The sequence below is a fragment of the Chenopodium album genome, chromosome 21, assembly GCF_948465745.1.
Source record: "Chenopodium album chromosome 21, dcCheAlbu1.1, whole genome shotgun sequence".
NCBI classification, from domain to species: Eukaryota; Viridiplantae; Streptophyta; class Magnoliopsida; order Caryophyllales; family Amaranthaceae; genus Chenopodium; species Chenopodium album.
Window position 1 is genome coordinate 34,628,893 of NC_137854.1, and position 18,919 is coordinate 34,647,811.

The 18,919-nt window shown below is 34.9% G+C and overlaps 2 protein-coding genes and 1 pseudogene across 2 annotated transcripts; 2 read left to right on the forward strand and 1 right to left on the reverse strand.

Moving 5' to 3' along the window:
* Nucleotides 1-1,955: 1,955 nt before the first annotated feature.
* On the forward strand, nt 1,956-3,273 carry LOC145600716 (tetraspanin-8-like). Its single transcript, XM_081656591.1, has 2 exons — nt 1,956-2,462; nt 2,965-3,273. Exons 1-2 carry the CDS (start codon nt 1,956-1,958, stop codon nt 3,271-3,273), a joined length of 816 nt encoding a protein of 271 aa, XP_081512717.1.
* A 2,080-nt stretch (nt 3,274-5,353) lies between these two features.
* On the forward strand, nt 5,354-7,206 carry LOC145600717 (tetraspanin-8 pseudogene; annotated as a pseudogene).
* A 4,381-nt stretch (nt 7,207-11,587) lies between these two features.
* On the reverse strand, nt 11,588-12,358 carry LOC145600718 (uncharacterized). The gene has a single exon (XM_081656593.1). The coding sequence runs from the start codon at nt 12,356-12,358 to the stop codon at nt 11,588-11,590; it is 771 nt and encodes a 256-aa protein (XP_081512719.1).
* Nucleotides 12,359-18,919: the final 6,561 nt, after the last annotated feature.

Consider the following 18,919-nt stretch of genomic DNA (forward strand, 5'->3'; position numbering starts at 1 on the left):
AAATACATATATTTCTGTAAAGAATACATAATTATAGCTTTTTAAATTCTATTTCATCATATTAAAATCATTTTCGAAAATTAAATTATAATTAAAATTTGCCTGGAAATGCACCTTGAACCACCAGAATTCGTAGACGCTGCCGTGAACCCTACGCCGGAAACACTATCAGAAAATCATTGTGAAAGTGCACCCTTCCCTAGTTTTACTTTTATGATTTTTATATAATTTCGATAATTAATTAGATTATAAAAATAAAATTTTCATAATTTATAAATATATTTCTAAAATAATACATGTATTAAAAATAATACATAATATAAATACATTTGTAATATATTATGGACATTAAAATAACTCAAAATAAAAATCAAAATATTTGAAATGGGCCAATCAAATTTCACCACGTAAGCAAATTATATTGTCCTTTTAAAAAAAATAACACTGAAAAATTTTCAGTAATTTTTAACTACCTAATTACAAAGTATAACTAATTGAAATAATCTCACAATATTGTAACTTCGTAATTCATAAATTGACATAGACAAGATCCGAAAATGTAGCATAACGCACACATAAATATTGAATTTAAGGATAATTGGATGATTTTGATCAAGCACGCAGAGAAGATGGGCAAGCTAGCATCGTCTAAGCATTGACTTGACTCTTGAGCATATGTTGGTTTTTTAAAATGCAACTACTACGTAGTAGCACGTACGTTTAGTGTAAGTTTCTTCGGTGTTAGTGTATTATATTACTCGATCAAAAGAAAATTATATTGTTATTGACTTCAACATATTATATTACACAAATTGATTGTTGACAAAATTTGAAAATGATATATACCATTTAGATTTATTGTGTATGAAATTAAATATTCCCACTTGAATACAGCAACTTGAACGCGATAGGTTACTAATATTTATGGACTTTTGCATGAGACGAAGCTACTAATTATGGATTAAGGACAGTAATATCCCAATAAGGAGAAAAGTTCAATCCACTTATCGGTCTTCAAAAATTTGTTCGACTAAAAAAAATAAAATTTGATCAGACCAAATTGAATCAGATCGTAAATATGAGCCAAAATCTATTAGTCGAATTGAAATATAATCTCTGGTGACTTAATACAAGCTAGTTTAGTCCAAAATTGGTTAAAATATGATCTTAAAACAGATTATTTTGAGTTTAAATACTTCATAAAGTCCTCTAAAGTGATTGATTTTTAATTCTCTTCTAAAATTAGCTAGGAGGATGTGTATTTATTGGCTACGGAGTATTTAATTATGTTCACGCCCAAAAAAAAGGGACATTGGACAATCGCAGGAGGATGTGTTTTTATTGGCTATTTAATTATGTTTACAAAAAAACAAAAAAGAAAAATAAATAAAAACTGGAAAATTGCAAATTCTTATATGTGGTAGGTCATATCATATGACGAGTAATTATGGGGTTAGATCTTTAGTGTTATAAGGGTTACTCGGTCCTCAAGGTTACTTTGCCAGTGTTATAGGGGTTACTTAGGGTCCGTTTACATTTACTTAATTGAGTTGAACTGAACTGAATTGAACTGATTGGAGCTGAGCTAAACTGAACTGAATTGAACTAAACTGAGGTGAAATGAATATTTTAAGAGAGAGGGAAATTAGGAGCTGAACTAAACTGATTAGAGTTGAACTGAACTGAACTAAACTAAACTGAATTTAAGTAAATGTGAATAGACCCTTAGTTAATAACTTAATATGATATGGATTACTTTGTCAGTGTTCAAGGGTTATTTAGTGAGTGTAATAAGGGTTATTTTGTTCTTTTACAAACGGACTCTGGTGTAGCTAGCTGCTGCCTGCTGGGCCGCACATGCACCAAACGTAGTATATATATAGACGCCTTATAGCACGGCACAAGTCGTCATCTTCACTAGAAAGTCTTTGTACAAAATTTTGTAGTTGTGCAACATGAGTGACGCAGCCGGAGGGTGTATGATTTTAGTTGGGAGTATTTCATTATTTATCCCATTAATCTTGGGATCGAGCCTACTTGATTTTCTCGGCCCGAGTTGCTCGGGCTTTAGCTTCCTTGGTGTAACACTCACCATCATCGGAGTCATTACACTCATCCTCCTTTGTTGCGGCATCTTCTCTACAGTCGCAGGGAGTTCAGATATGGTACAAGTATTGGCAATCCTCGGGTCGCCTTTACTGCTTCTCCTCCTCGCCTTGGGGATATTCGCGTTGGCTGTGAGCAGCAAAGGGGGTGGAGAATCGATCCCTGGAAGATCGTACAAGGAGTACCACGTAGAGTCGTACTCTAATTGGATGCAGAACAAGGTTCATGATACACATTATTGGGAAAAATACTACAAGAAGGTTATTGTAAAAGAGCATGTGTGCAAAAAATTTGGTAAGGATTATAAGCGAGACTCCCTTGATAAATTCCACAAACGAAATTTGTCTCCTTATGAGGTTAGTACTTTAATTTAATTGTTATGTACTTTATATATTGAGTAAATAATATACGAAGTACTGTGTGTTTAATTTTGAGGTTAATAAAATTCAAAATCAAATATCCAATTCGTTCTTAACCGATAAAAGAATTTATAATCTGAATCCGATTCGGTCAAACTAGATACATTGATTTTTGGATAGCCGGTTTCAATTGGACCGGTAATTAGATTGTCCTAATTATTATGTTTATTTGTATATACTACTATACTAGTAATAATGCAATTATAAATAAATAAAATAAAGTGTGCAAATAATTTTGTTAACAATTATAACTTTGATCAAACGTGTTAGTCAAACAATTCAAATCATTTAAGTTGACTTAAATTTTCAACAACTTATTATTGAAGGTTTCTGAAATGTGTTATCAAACATAGCCTTACTTTAGAAGTCGATTTAAGTAGCACATATATATTGTGAAATGTTGGAATTAACTTTACTTTTTTTATTTATTTAATGGCAGTCTGGTTGTTGCAAGCCACCGGAAGAATGTAATTTCAACTACACAAGTCCAACAGTTTGGGTAAAGCCGGAGATCGGAAACTACTCAAACGTCGACTGCGACAGATGGGACAATGATCCAAAGACCTTATGCTACGATTGCGAATCATGCAAAGCTGCTCTTCTCCAAGATGTAACTTCTCACTGGTTTTTCACAGGCATTGTTTTGGTTGTGATGCTAGGCTTACCAGTCTTAATTGGTTTATGTGGCATTGTAATAGGTATCATCACGGCAACTTCATCTGAATTATCCTACAGAATTTTAGCTTAGTATTTGAATCGAATAAAATCAAAATAACATGTATAATGTTGAATCCAGACTAATTAGTTAATATTTTGTGATCAGTCGCTATGTGTAAGTGTGTTAGAGATGTTGTATGTGACCAAATTAATAAAGGTTTATACCAAAATAAATTTACACAAGTATCTTTATGCCACCTACTTTGGCTACTTAATTGTGATTTGTGACAAGCAAATTATTGTATGTATTGTACTGTTTAATTAAAGCTTTATTTACTGTTTTGTTTTTATTTAATTTGTATGTTATCTTTAGCCCATAAGTTATCAAATTCAAACCTTAATATTTTATTGATATATATTTTGTCTTTATTGTTGGTAAAAGTCAATAAATTGCATGCTCTTTGTTGCTTTAGAGACTCATGTTCAAGCCTAATGGGATCTTATGTGAGGGGGCGTGATAGTATATATAAAACCAATAATGGCTTTAACCATCAGTTTAAATTTTTGATTGAATTAGTCCTTTGACTATACCTTTAAAACCTTCAATGGGTATGTTTTAAAGTTCAAATTAAAATATTAAAACTTTAAATTTAACTTTTCTTAATTCACAAAGTCTTAATATTGTATTGATCGGATATTTAAACTTTAATCATTTATCTTCACAATTAACAACTTATATATTGACATCTAACAATTATTGCATACCGCCACAACTAATAGCTATGCCTCTCCAACTATTTTTTTTTTTCCTAAACACGCCCAAATCTAATTTTATTTTATTACTTTTTTTTTTAATTGCACAAATACGACTAGTGGAAGTGTTAAGCCTTAATTTTTTTTTTTTTTTTATGCCCTAATATGATAATCATAGGCCCAAATACTAAATACAATATTATGGCTTAACAGGAAGTTACGTACTTGATTGATTTTTGGAAGTAATAAAAGTTAACAAATTTTGAGCAAACAAAAGGGATAGGGTTGTGGTTTAAAGCTAAAAAATAATGACTCCTAAAAATTTCTAATTTGTTTATTTTCCTTTAATTTCCTGAAAAAAAAAAATAAAAATAAATAAATAACAATAGGTGAAGATCGTGCACACAGATAAGATTAGCAATCCAGAGGGGCCAAGAAGTAATTTATTCTCTGGACATAGACTTTGCACACATGAGATCAAGTCATGGAAAGAAATTATATTTTAATTCCCCGGCCCAAACTTATAGAGTTGTACAAAAAAAATTGTTGTAAAAATGCAAATCTTATTTTCACGTATGATTAGTGTAAGAATCATCGTTACTGCCAAAAAAAATTATTATATTTTATTGACTTCAACATATTGTATTATCACAAAACACGAAATTGGACAAAATTCGATTTTAATACTTATTTTATAAAGGATCTTGCTAACTCCCGGGCCCCGGCCTTCCGAGATATTGGATAAGCATTTAAAACATTACTTAAAGTGGTATTAATTGGGACAGCATGATAAAATCACGCGTCAATTGGTATAATTAATGTTAATTTTTACTTTAATCTTTGATAAGTACTTGAGCATGAGACAAATTTTAAGATGCTACTGGAAGCTGAGGTTGCTAAACATTCAACGTTTAATTTTTCAATTATTTCACATTACTAAAAAAAAAAAAAAGAAATTACAAATATTCATAAAAGTTTAGAACTAGTTCCATTCAGGCTTTAGACGGCCCATACCAATACAGCAATACTAGCTTAATTAGTCTCCTTTTTTTTTTTTTTTTTTTTTTTTTTTTGACCTATACTAGCTTAATTAGTCTGGCCGACCTTAGATAATTTAAAAATAAACTTTTTCTGGAAAAGGTAAGAAAAATAATTATATGATTTTTGAAATCTGCACAATATATATACCCTGAAAATACCTTATTGCACGGCACAAGTCATCTTTACAAAAAAAAAAATTGTAGTAGTGAAAGATGGGTGCATTAAGGGCAGTAGGAGAGTGTATGTTGTGTTTAGCGGGAATTTCATTTTTAATCACATTAATATTATCAATAAATTCACTTAATTATCTCGGCTCAGACGACTGTTCCGGTTTTCGTTTCCTCGGTATAACACTCTTTTTAATCGGATTTTTAATGATGTTTATCCTCTACTTTGTGAAGGTCTATGATGATTCGAGCACATATAATTTACTAGTGTCGATATGCATCACTTCACTTATATTACTTCTGTTCCTCGGCTTAGGGATATTCGCGTTGATTGTGAGCAGTAAAGGGGGAGGAAAATCGATCCCAGGGATATTGTACAAGGATTACTACTTAGAGTCGTACTCTAAGTGGATGCAGAATAAGGTTCATGATGAACATAATTGGGAAGAATGCTATAAGGAGGTTATTGTATATAAAGAGAATATATGCAGAAAATTTGAAAAGAAATATAAGAGGGACTCCCTTGATAAATTCCACAAACGTAATTTGTCCCCTTATGAGGTATGACTACTTTTCTTATTTTATAAAAAAAAAAAAATTTGTTTTGTTTCTTATAGGAAAATTTGACAATTATCACCTTCTGTTATGTCCATTTTAGCAATTACCACCTTCTATTTTTTTTTTTGAAAATTACCACCTTCTATTTTCAAAAACATCAAAAGTTACCACCTTCTTGCCCCTCTACTACCACGTGACGTCATTTTGGGCTCGTTCTTTCCCTTTCCTCCCTATTTTCCTCACATTTCTCATTCCTAACTCGATTCTCATCCCCCCTTTCACTTCTTTTCCCCCAAACAATCAAAAACACTTCACTTCACTCCTCCAAATCAAAATTGACGAACAATTATTGGTGGTTTGGGGGAAAAAAGTGAAAGGGGAGATGAGAATCCAAATAGGAATGAGAAATGTGAGGGAAATAGGGAGGAAAGGGAAAGAATGGGCCCAAAATGACGTCACGTGGTAGTTGGGGGACAAGAAGGTGGTAACTTTTGATGTTTTTAAAAATAGAAGGTGGTAATTTTCAAAAAAAAAAAAAAAATAGAAGGTGGTAATTGCTAAAATGGACATAACAGAAGGTGGTAATTGTCAAAATTTCCTTTCTTATATTTGGTGGTAACAATTACAGGCCATGTGATTAAGTCCAGTTTTATAGAGGTCATTGGGACGCTTATTAGCTTTTGCCTTATCTTATTGAGGCCTAGTAGATGTTTGAGTAGGCCAAAGTTAATTTGAGTATTCGATAAATTAAATAGCTTATAAAAAGAGTTTTTTTTGGGGCTCAAAAGCTTATTACAAGAGCTTTTTGAATTAGTTTATTGAATAATAATTAGCTTTTTAGGTACTAAATAGATTAAAATATAAAGCTAACTATTAATAATTATTTACCAAATACTTTTCCACAATCAGTTATTTACAAGCAACTAATAATCAAACTATTATAATAATCAACTTTCAGAGTTTCAGCTAGTCATACCAGGTGTATCATCAACTACTACCTAATTACCAAATATCTCTCATTATAGATATATTGATTTTTAAAAAATTATCCCGATTATGTATATTAGTAAATTAGATCAGCCATTTGATTGTGGTAATTTTCCAAACTAATATAAAGTCAAAATAACACATTTATTGAGAATAAAATAGAATAAAACAATTAAACTAGTTCTGAAATATTTTAATTCGATGATCAACAGTCAAGTTGTTGCAAGCCCCCAGAAGAATGCAATTTCAATTACACAAGTCCAACAGTTTGGGTAAAGCCGGAGATCGGAAACTATTCAAACGTCGACTGCAACAAATGGGACAATGATCCAACTACCTTATGCTACGATTGCCAATCATGCAAAGCTGCTCTTCTCCAAGATGTAACTTCTCACTGGTTTTTCACAGGCGTTTTTTTGGTTGTGATGCTAGGCTTACTATTCTTGTTTAGTATAGGTTGCTTTGTTATGGCTATCAATTCAGATTGTTCATCTGAAGGTTATTGTATATTGGAATGACAGATCGTTATGATGTACGCATGTTAGTGGTGTAACAAATACGAAGTATGATATAATGGGCTAATGGCTATGATGTAAGAACGTGTGTTGTTAAAAGTGTTGTGTTCGTCAAAAAAAAAATTGAAGTGTTGTGACTACGATATAATGGTGACGGCTCACCCTCTAAAGAATCATTCTAAATATCCCTAATAAATAAAGCTAAAACTTATACAGTTGTACCATATTAATTAAAGTTACAAACATATCTTTGAATTATGCTACCAATCTGACAATTTGTGACATAATGATTATAACGTAAACTATATGAGGGAATCCAGGTTATATCCAATATAAACAAATGCTTTTATCTTAATGGCAAAATTGTAAATCTTTTTATATTTTGAAAAAATAAAAGAAAATAATAAAAAAAATCTTTTCAGCTTCCTCCTCACTTCATCGTGATGACAAAAATAATGTTATGAGATGCAAGGAGACTAGCTCAGAGAAGAGAGAATAATGGAGAGAAAAGGAGGCAGAATAAGCGGAAGAATATTAGGTCATTCTCATTACTCCTCATGGACTGATTACAGTAGTATATATACAAGCTAGAAGACAAGAGTGGCAGCCAATCCTTACAGCTAATCATTGCCTAGCATTCACTAGAATCATCCTAGAAAACATCACACAAAATATCTTAACAACTAGATGCTATGACTGTAATACCCTTATTAACTTATATTAACCTCATTACCCCCCCTCAAGCTGAGAGGCAGTTGAAGATTTGACTCATAGCTTGAGTAGAAGACCATTGTGCTGCTTAACTGACAGAATTTTGGTGAAGACATCTGCTAGTTTATTTGTTGAAGAAACATATTGAGGTTCAATATCTCCAGCCTTGACCATATCCCTGACATAGTGACTGTCTATCTCCACATGTTTGGTTCTCTCATGCATTACAAGATTAGCTGCAATTGCTAAGGCTGCCTTGTTGTCACATTTAAGAACAGTCTTAGCCAAGTGAGATAGATTCAGGTCTTTGAGCAAAGCTTTAATTCAAGTAACTTCACATGCTGTAACAGCCATTGCCCTGTATTCTACTTCAGATGAAGAACGAGCTACCACTGGTTGTTTCTTAGATTTCCAGGATATAAGTGAATCACCAAGGAGTATGCAATAACATGTGGTGGATCTCCTGGAAATGGGACAACTTGCCCAATCACTGTCACAATAGGCAGTGAGAATTGCAGCAGAAGCAGAGGCAAGTAGTATGCCCTGAGAACAAGTACCAGCTAAGTACCTAAGGAGTCTTTTTGCATCTTGCATATGCACTATGGTTGGTGAATGCATGAACTGGCTTAGATTCTGAACAGTAAAGGAGATATCAGGCCTAGTGACAGTTAAGTATATGAGCTTCCCAAGGAGCTGCTGAAATGGGGTAGGATCTGACAGAAGATCACCTTTGCTATCACTCAGTTTTAAGTGAGTGTCCATTGGCAATTTCAAGGGCTTGACATTAAGCATGTTGTATTCTGTCAGCAAGTCTGTTGTATATTTCTTCTGAGAAATAAAAATTCCCTGATTTGACCTGTCTATTTCTAGACCAAGAAAATATCTCAGGGGCCCCAGATTTTTCATGTGAAACTTATATGACAGTAGAAGCTTGACTTCATCAATATCTTCTTCAGAGTTACCACTGATCAAGAGATCATCAACATAGACTATCACAGTAGTGAATTTATTGTTCTGACATCTAGTAAATAGACTGTAATCAGCCTTAGATTGTGTGAACCCAAAGGATAGAATAGTCTCAGAAAGTTTAGAAAATTGTTGCCTGGGTGCTTGCTTTAATCCATATAAGGATTTTTTAAGCTTACACACCAACTGTGATGCCTTGGAGGGAGGTGAGGCACCTGAATCAACTTGAATTCGATCTATGTCCAAAGGAGAAAATACCCAGGTGGCATTGACATATAAACATCTTCCAGCAAGTCACCATGCAGAAAAGCATTGGTCACATCCATTTGAGTGGTGTGCCAATTATACATAGCAGCCATAGCCTAGATGGTTCTTACAGTGGTCATTTTTGCAACAGGGGCAAAGGTTTCCTTGTAATCTATGCCAAATTGCTGCCTGTTACCTAAAACCACAATTCTTGCTTTTTTTCTTTCAATGGTGCCATCAGATTTAAATTTTGTTTTATACACCCATTTGCTTCCTATGACTTTCTTACCAGGGGGCAAAGTTGTGACCTCCCAAGTACCATTGAGTTCACATTGAGAAAGCTCTAGGTTCATAGCTGCAACCCATTGATCAGATTGCACAGCATGTTTATAGTGCACTGGACCAGTGGTATTTTCAAGAGTAGAAAGAAAACAGTAGTATTCAGGGAAAACTTGCTGGTTTGCAAAATTGGCTATTTGCTGAGTTTTATTTTTATTTTTTGGCTGAACATAGTCTCTCATCCAGTAAGGCTGTTTGGATGGTCTATGGCTTTGTTTGGGAGGAGGTGGTGGTGGTGGTGGGGGTGGTGGTGTGGGATATGTGTTTTGGTTTGTGTTTGAGCTTGTGTTTGGGGAGTGAGTATGTGCATCAGTGTTACTGTCATCATCAGACAAAGGCTGATCTTCATGAACATCATTTTGAGCACCCAAGGGAACAGGACAGTCATCAAATAAGATAGGGTAATGTGTCTGGTTAAGAAAGGGTATTGGCAAGGGTTTCATGAGCTGATCAAGAGAGGAAAGTTGGAAAGGAAAGATGGTTTCATGAAAAAAAACATCTCTAGACACAAAGATCTTCTTATTTGACAAATCAAGGAGTCTGTATCCTTTTTGAGTAGCTGGGTAACCCAAGAATACACAAGGCAAACCTCTGGGTTGAAGTTTGTCTTTTTGAATTGAGTGTGTGTAAGCAAAAGCTAAACACCCAAATACTTTCAAGTGATCATACTCAGGAGCATAATTAAATAACATTTCAAATGGTGTTTTGTTATTTCAAACTGTGGTAGGCAGTCTATTGATGATGTGTACAGCAGTCATGACACATTCCCCCCAATAAGAAAGCTCCAAACCAGCTTGAAATCTGATGTCTCTTGCAATCTCGAGGATATGCCTGTGCTTTCTTTCCACCCTTGCATTTTGTTGTGGTCTGTCAACACAAGAAGTTTGATGTACAATTCCCATTTGGGCAAAGAACTCTTGGCATGGCCCATCATCAAATTCAAGAGCATTGTCTGACCTTAGAACTTTGATTTTCTTCTCAAACTGAGTGAAAGCATAATTATAGAAAGACTTGAACTGTGCCAGAGAATCAGATTTTTGCTCCAATAAATACACCCATGTCATCCTTGAGTAGTCATCTACCAAAGTGAGAAAATATCTGTATTTTCTTCTACTACATACTTTGTAAGGGCCCCAAATGTTCATATGGGCCATTTCAAATGGTTCTTTTGCATGAGATGTACTCAACTGATAAGGCTGCTTAGTGAATTTAGCCAAGGGACAGGTCACACAGACTTGGCTATTTTGTGTTATTATTTTCTTAACACAATCAATATGCTTCAACTTGCTGAGTGAAGCATGTCCTAGTCTGTGATGCCACACAGCAAAAGGAACACTCTCAGTCTTTGATGAGATTGCAAGGGCTAGATGTTCATTACCAGCATTCCCATTGTTGCCTGTCAGTTGAGAAATATTAGAACTGTGATCAGCAGAGCCATTAATCAATGCAAGTAATAAAGGCCATTTTTCATCTTTCCCAACCCCTTTATCTTCTATGATTTTATATCTCTTATTACACAATGTGTTCCATAGAAAACCACCTCACACTGAGAATCTTTGATCAACTTGTTCACAGACAACAAGTTATGCTTAAAGTTAGGAACACACAACACATTCCTAAGTATCAAAGAGTTAGGAAGTTCCACAGATCTAATGTGTGATATTCTTGAAGTTTCACCAGTTGGCAAATTTATGTTAAGCTGAGAGAGAACTGGTTGAACTTCACTGAGAAATTGGAGATTAGAAGTCATGTGGTCAGATGCACCTGAATCAATTATCCAATCAGTTGATACTTTGATTGCATTACAGCAGGACACCATACCAGAGAAGTTCTCCAGCTCTTCATTAGTATCACTCCCCCTATGCTGAGATGCAGCATTTGCTGAGGGAATATTCTGAAGCAATTTTTCAAATTGTTCTTGTGTTAGAGTCACAGAACCAGAACTACTAGTGTTTGTACTCTGAGAAACAGCTGCTAACTTAGGGCCTTGCCTGCTCCATTTCTGGTCATTCTGTCTGGGAATTGGCTTTGGCATGCTTGGTTTGTATTTATGATGCCAAGTTGGATACCCAACCAATAACCAACACCTATCTGAACTATGCCCTTTCCTCCCACAAGTACTTCAAAGAGGAAGTCTATTTGCAGAACCAGGAGATGCAGCATAAGTAGCAGAATTTCTGCTGTACATAGCTGAGATATCAGGATCATTCTTGCCTATATGCAGAATTTCTCTTTGACTCTCTTCTTGTTGGAGCATGGAATAAGCAGATTCAACAGTAGGGAGGGGTGTAAGTATCAAAATTTGACTTCTCATAGCAGCATAACACTCATCTAACCCATTTAGAAACTGAAATAGTCTGCTTTCCTCTTGGAACTTAGCAATGGCATTTAAAAGATTTATGACTTCAGTATTACCATCAGAAACAGTGGGCAAGAAATTCATAGCATCAAGTTCTTCCCATAGGCTAGACATACTAGTATAATATGCATTGACAGAATCATTGTTCTGTTTCAAATTATAGATATCTTTGTTTAGCCTATATTTTCTAGAACCATTGGACATGAAGAATCGTTTTTCAAGCTGAACCCAAGTTTCTCTAGCAGTGTTGACATACAAAACAGACTTTTTAATATTATCAGATAAGCAAGCATGGATCCAAGAAATTACCATGGAGTTGCAAGTATCCCATTGTTCTGATTTTGCATCATCCTCAGCATATGTAGATCTGAGAACTGAGCCTGTAACAAAGCCCAGTTTTTTCTTTGATGAAAGTGCTATCTCCATTGAACGTTTCCAGGATCTGTAATCTGCTGCTCCTGTAAGCTTATCAACAAATATGGAGTAAGACCCATCATTGGGATGAAGATATAAAGGATTGGCAGTGTCAGCCATTATAAGAAGAAAGAGAGGATTTTTATGAAGAAGAAACAAGGAGAAGCAGTAAAAAAGATTAGATTTTTAACAAATGAGATGACCAGAAATATAGTGATAAGCAAAAAAGTCTCGATTTTGCATCAAGGCTCTGATACCATGATGATAAAAATAATGTTATGAGATGCAAGGAGACTAGCTTAGAGAAGAGAGAATAATGGAGAGAAAAGAAGGCAGAATAAGAGGAAGAATATTAGGTCATTCTCATTACTCCTCATGGATTGATTACAGTAGTATATATACAAGCTAGAAGACAAGAGTGGCAGCCAATCCTTACAGCTAATCATTGCCTAGCATTCACTAGAATCATCCTAGAAAACATCACACAAAATATCTTAACAACTAGCTGCTATGACTGTAATACCCTTATTAACTTATATTAACCTCATTACATCGTGATCTAACTCCGTGGTCCATCGCATCCATGGTATCTTTCTCCTTCATTCATTTCCACCCATCCTATTACCATCTTTATCTCTTTGTTTTCTTCTTAAATCTACTTCAGTGGAGACCGCCAAACTTTGGCACCGCCATTTTAGGCGGCGAAAACGCCAAATCTAACAAAAACCCTAAAGAAAATATAGAATTAATAATGGAATGGTTAGCCCTAAAAAGAAGGTGATTATTGTATGATTGTTTAATTCCCTCACTCTTCTATTGGAGGTCGCCAATACTGAATATTGACGGAGCTTGTGAAAAAAATAAGCTGTCCAATCTCCATTATTGACCCTGCTTTAAAGCTTCTCCATTTTTAACTTCTACTTTATAATCCTACATGTTGTTGCGATTATCCAAAAAAAAGAGGGAAAATTCCAAACGAAATTTGTTTTTGGCATTATCGTGAATAAATCAACAATTTTCTTATTATTGTGGGCTCCACAATTAAATAAAATTCTTGGTTTATTTACAAAAATGTCATATGATTATGAGAAATTGAGGCGTCCTAAAAAAAAAGAGTCAAAATAACGTATTTATTGATAATACAAGATAATAAATACTTCCTCCGTTTTTTTTATTTTTACTTGACCTATTTCTTTTATTACGCTTGTCAATGCAAAACTTTAATTCTCCATAAGTAAAAATTATAAAAGTTATATATTATATTAGTACTTATTGAGACGAATTCAAAAAAATCTCATATATATGTTTTTCCTTACACATTATTTACAAAAGACAGTCAAAGAAGGGGCGGTGAATATTGTAAAAGTTAAAGCGGGTCAAATAAAAAAGAGCAGAGGAAGTACTAAACTACTTTTGAAATATTTAATGTCGATAATCTACAGTCAGGTTGTTGCAAGCACCACAAGAATGCAATTTCAATTACACAAGTCCAACTACAAACCAATTTGTAAAGTAAAAAAATTACGAAAATGTCATTAATAACACGGTAGGTATATAAGTCGTCCGATTAAGATGATTTAAGAGTCCAAATTAGTTCCTAGTTCTCATTTTAGACTTGGTTCTCATTATAGCTTGGCTATACGTATATAAAGATTATTGAAAGGCTTGTTGGATGTACGAAGCTGCCTCTACCTTAAAATTTTCATAAATAATATAGTCATGTTTAATATTGTTAGATTCTTCTCTTTGTGTATTTAATTAATTTCTAATTTTTATAGTAATTTTTACTGTAAATGGAGAGTTCAAGACACATCTTGCAAACAGCGAAAATTCAAATAAAGCAAAATATTAGGGACATTCGATAATTTAGTGTATCACACCTACATGTATAATTTTACAATTGTAACTTTAGAAGAATACTACAAGCAAGAGGGGGGGTGAATATTAGTTTAAGAGAATTGAGTCAAACATTTGCGAAATTGATAAAACAAAGCTAAAGGAACTTAAAGTTAACACAGAGAGATTTTACGTGGAAAACCTCTTGGCCTTAACAAGAGGAAAAACCACGACCACTTGGGATTTTAGGAAAGATTCTTCACTATAACAGGGCAAACAACCTATTACAAACTAAAGAATCAATCTTCAAGTTCCTCTATGAACTTGAGTTCCCAGCAGCAAGTCCCACTACTTGCCACTCTTCTCTTCTCTACTGAATTCTCTTAAAGTTCACTCAAACTCCCAATTCCCAAATTACAACTCAAGTAGATAAAACTCTAGTGAAAGGAATTAAGAACGTTAATGCTTAAGTGAATGCGACTCTTGACTCTATTGAAAACAAGAAAGATAGAAAGATATATTTGAGCAAGGTGAAGTTATTCCAAGAATAGCTTCGATATTATAGGAAATTATTGCTTGATGAAAACACCACAACTCCCACCACTTGCGCCACTACTGCTGCATATCAACGCCACTCCTTTCCACCACTTCCAGTGTTCCAAACATGTCCTAAAAACCAGGACACGTTTAGCCCCTTAGAAGCAGTTTGTGGTAAGTGGTGAAGACTGAATCAAATAGTTAGTTGCGCAAGTTTAGGAAGTTGGTTTTTCTGAGATATTTTTCCAAAGGATAAAATCAAAGATATTTTCCAAATCAGATTTCCTATTTTCTAGCAATCAAGTAAATTCTATATTTTTAAAAACGCATTCCACTTAACATCAACTCCTAATTAATTTTACTTACATAAAACCTAAAATAAAATATTTCAGACTTTATTTTCTCTGAGAAGTCTCTGCTCCGAGTGTTTATTCCTTAGCTTCTGCTCCGAAGCTTCAGTTCCTTTACAGGAACGCTGCTACTAATCTCTTTATTCTTTTAGCTATTGTTCCTTTGCCTTGAGTTCTTCCTGCAACTTAATATAAACAAACTGCAAGACTTATCAAAACATTAGTCCACTTATTTGACTTGTGTTATCATCAAAACATCAAGGGCAACAACAATATTTGAGAGAAGATTTTGATTTTCTACAATAGTGTATCTTCCTCTAATTTTTTAAAAATTAATTAATTAATTAATTAATTAATTAAAATAAGGTGAAGATCGTGCACGCAAATAAGATAGCAACGCAGAGGGGAGCCGAGGATTAGTTTATTCTCTAAACATGGACTTGGACATATGACACGAAGTCATTTTTTTTTTTTTTTTAATTGGTGTTACTTTTTAATTCTCCAAACTTGTCGAGTTGTATAAAAAACAAATTTGTTTTCAAAGTGCAACTATTACGTAAGATATTTACAGAGTATATCTGTATATTATTAAAGAAAAAATATTACTATACTTATTGACTTCAACATATTGTATTACAAAATTTGTAATTAATACATTTATAAACGGAATTTATATTTCTAGGATTTTCCAATTGTATAGACATACGACACCTGAACATGTATGATAGGCCTCTTATGTTTATGTGCTTTACTTGATCATAGGACAAAGTTTATAGGAGAGTTCAGACTAGATCTAAGCAGACTAAAATTAAATGGTGCATTTAATCTCTTAGTCAAAATATATATAACTTTTTGGTCATCAATTGGTCTGATGTGGTTTAAAAAAACATTTAAAATCAATCTTGGATCTAATGGTTTTCAATTTAATACTTTAAAAATAATTCGTACTCCAATAGATAGAATAATCTTCTCCTTTAATATGTTACGAAGATGTTAATTTTATGAGCTGAAGCGATTTATGTTATGCTTTTAAAAAAAGACATTAAATAGTTTTTAAATTAGTTTTTTCTCTGCCTTTCATATTACTATAAAAAAAACAATTACAAATTTTAATGTTAGAATATATTGATATACATCAATGAATATATTGATATACAGCAATATATTCTGTTAGTGTATAGCTGTTAAGTAAATATTTTGTATATTATCTCTTCCATATTCATAGGAAGTTAGGCCCTTAATTGTAGCATACTATACGTACTCTAGTTTGTATATAATGCCTTTGATAGGCCAAGATATATTCAAGGAATTATCTTCTTTCATGGTATCAGTGTTATAGGGAAACGATCATCGATCTTCCGCGCCCTAGCCGCTCAATTGTTGCATCTCTTCTTCTTCTTCTTCTCTAAAATTTCCTTTCTTCTCTTTAACCTCCATGGGTGACTCAAAGTCAACTTTTCATCCGGCTCTTGCCGTTAATAACATCAAGAGTGTCCTTCCAGTGACTCTGGAAATGGAGACTGATAGCTATGCAACATGGGCGGAACTTTAAAGTTCACGCAAAATCTCATAAGGTGCTTGCTCATATCATTCCTCCGGCAGAAGGCAAGGAGAAGACGCTTGCTACTAAGGCCGAGAAGGACTTGTGGGCTACTCTAGATGCTGTCGTTCTAGGGTGGATCTATTCCACAATCTCCCGTGATTTGCTAAACACCATCATTGAACCCGACATCACGACAATGGAGGCTTGGAATCGCCTGCGTGATATATTCCAAGACAATAAACACTCCCGTGCCGTATCTCTTGAGTATGACTTCACTCACACAGGCATGGAAGATTTTCCAAATGTCTCTGCATACTGTCAACATCTCAAGACCTTATCGGATCAACTTCGAAATGTCGGCTCTCCGGTAGACAATACCCGAATAGTTCTCCAGTTGGTGTCCGGCCTCACCGATGCTTACAAAGGGGTGGCCACTTTAATCCGTCAAAGTGACCCGTTGCCGCAATTCTATCAAGCCCGATCAATGTTAGTTCTTGAAGAGGCAGGCTTGAAGAAATCAGCCCAGACCACCGCCTCTGCTATGGTGGCTCGTGATTCCGATGATGTACAAGATGGGGCTGATCACTCGGGTTCTCATCGTCCTAACAATGGTGGGAAGTGGCATCAAAACCGCAATTCTGGGAAGAATCGCAACAACAATTGGGGTCGAAGCGGCGGTAAAGGAAACTCCGGCGGGGGTAGCTCCGGTGGAGGGGGCAAGGGCGGCACCAACAACCACCGGAACAGTGGGCAGCAACCAGCACCACACCCGTGGCAAAACCAGCAGCAGTGGTCTTGGCCATGGATGCAGTGGGCTATCCCACCATGTCCTTACCCCGCTGCACCATGGGCCAGGCCCAATCCTTCTTCAAATCAGCCCCAACAGGCTGGGATCCTTGGGCCGAAACCTCAGCAGGCTTACAGTGCTTCTGGACCGACGCCAACTGACATAGAAGCGGCGATGCACACCCTCGGCATTACTCCTCCGGATCCAAACTGGTATATGGACACCGGAGCCAGGCCACTTCTCATATGACCTCTGGCTAAGGTAATCTCACGTCTTATTTTAATTTGAGCAATAAACATGGCATAACCGTTGGAAATGGTCAGTCTATTCCTATTAATGGCTATGGTCATACCCAATTAGAGTCTCCCCATCCTCCTTTGGCACTTAAAAATGTCCTCCATGCCCCTCACATTATCAAAAATTTAGTGTCGGTTAGAAAATTTACTACTGACAATTTTGTTTCAATTGAATTTGATCCTTTTGGGTTTTCTGTGAAGGACTATCAGACGGGGACGCGTCTAATGAGATGTGAGAGTAGGGGTGCTCTATATCCTATCACCAAGCCACATGTTTCTTCTCATTCTACTTTTGCAGCTTTAGCACCATCTCTATGGCATGATCGGTTAGGTCATCCGGGAGCTAATATTTTGAGTTCTCTTAGGAAGAATAAATTTATTGAATGTAATAAATCTGGAGATTCTAGTATTTGTCATTCATGTTCTGTTGGGAAACACATTAAATTGCCGTTTGTTTCATCAAATTCTACTACTATTATGCCCTTTGACATTGTTCATACTGATTTATGGACATCGCCTATTTTAAGTTCTTCCGGTCATAGATATTATATTTTATTGTTGGATGATTTCTCTAATTTTTTGTGGACAATTCCTTTGTCTCATAAATCTGATGCATATTCTACTATCTTAAATTTTAGAACTTTCATCCAAACACAATTTGAACGGGGTCTAAAGAACTTACAATGTGACAATGGTAGGGAATTTGATAATGGGCCTTTTTGGGATTTTTATAAAAAGCATGGTTTTTCTTTTCGCTTATCATGTCCTCATACATCTCCACAAAACGGTAAAGCCGAAAGAAAAATTCGTACGATTAACAATGTTGTTCGTACTCTTCTAGCCCATGCATCTTTACCCCCCTCATTTTGGCATCATGCTTTACAAATGACAACTTACCTTCTCAATATTATTCCACATAAGAAATTGCACTACCAATCTCCTCTTCGAGTTCTTTATCAAAAGGAACCGACCTATTCTCATCTTCGGGTTTTTGGGTGTTTATGTTATCCCCTTTTTCCTTCTACCACCATAAACAAACTCCAACCCCGCTCTACACCATGTGTCTTTTTGGGTTATCCATCAAATCATAGGGGGTATAAGTGTTATGATTTATCTACACGGAAAATAATCATTAGTCGTCATGTGATTTTTGATGAAACCCAATTTCCTTTTGCTAAGTTGCATAGCCCACAAAAAGACACATATGAATTTTTAGATGATGGCCTATCTCCTGCTGTACTTCATTATTTGACCACGGATCCACAATCAGCTCCACAAAATGGCCCAAACCGTGAGCCCACTCCACCTTCAAATAATGAACATCCCACGCCA

What these genes read in the sequence shown, in the direction of transcription:
- LOC145600716 (XM_081656591.1), top strand. Translation starts at nt 1,956, where the DNA reads ATGAGTGACGCAGCCGGAGGGTGTATGATTTTAGTTGGGAGTATTTCA. An exon ending in GAAATTTGTCTCCTTATGAG is followed by an intron (nt 2,463 to 2,964) that starts GTTAGTACTTTA and finishes ATTTAATGGCAG; the next exon opens with TCTGGTTGTTGCAAGCCACC.
- LOC145600718 (XM_081656593.1), bottom strand. Translation starts at nt 12,358, where the DNA reads ATGGCTGACACTGCCAATCCTTTATATCTTCATCCCAATGATGGGTCT.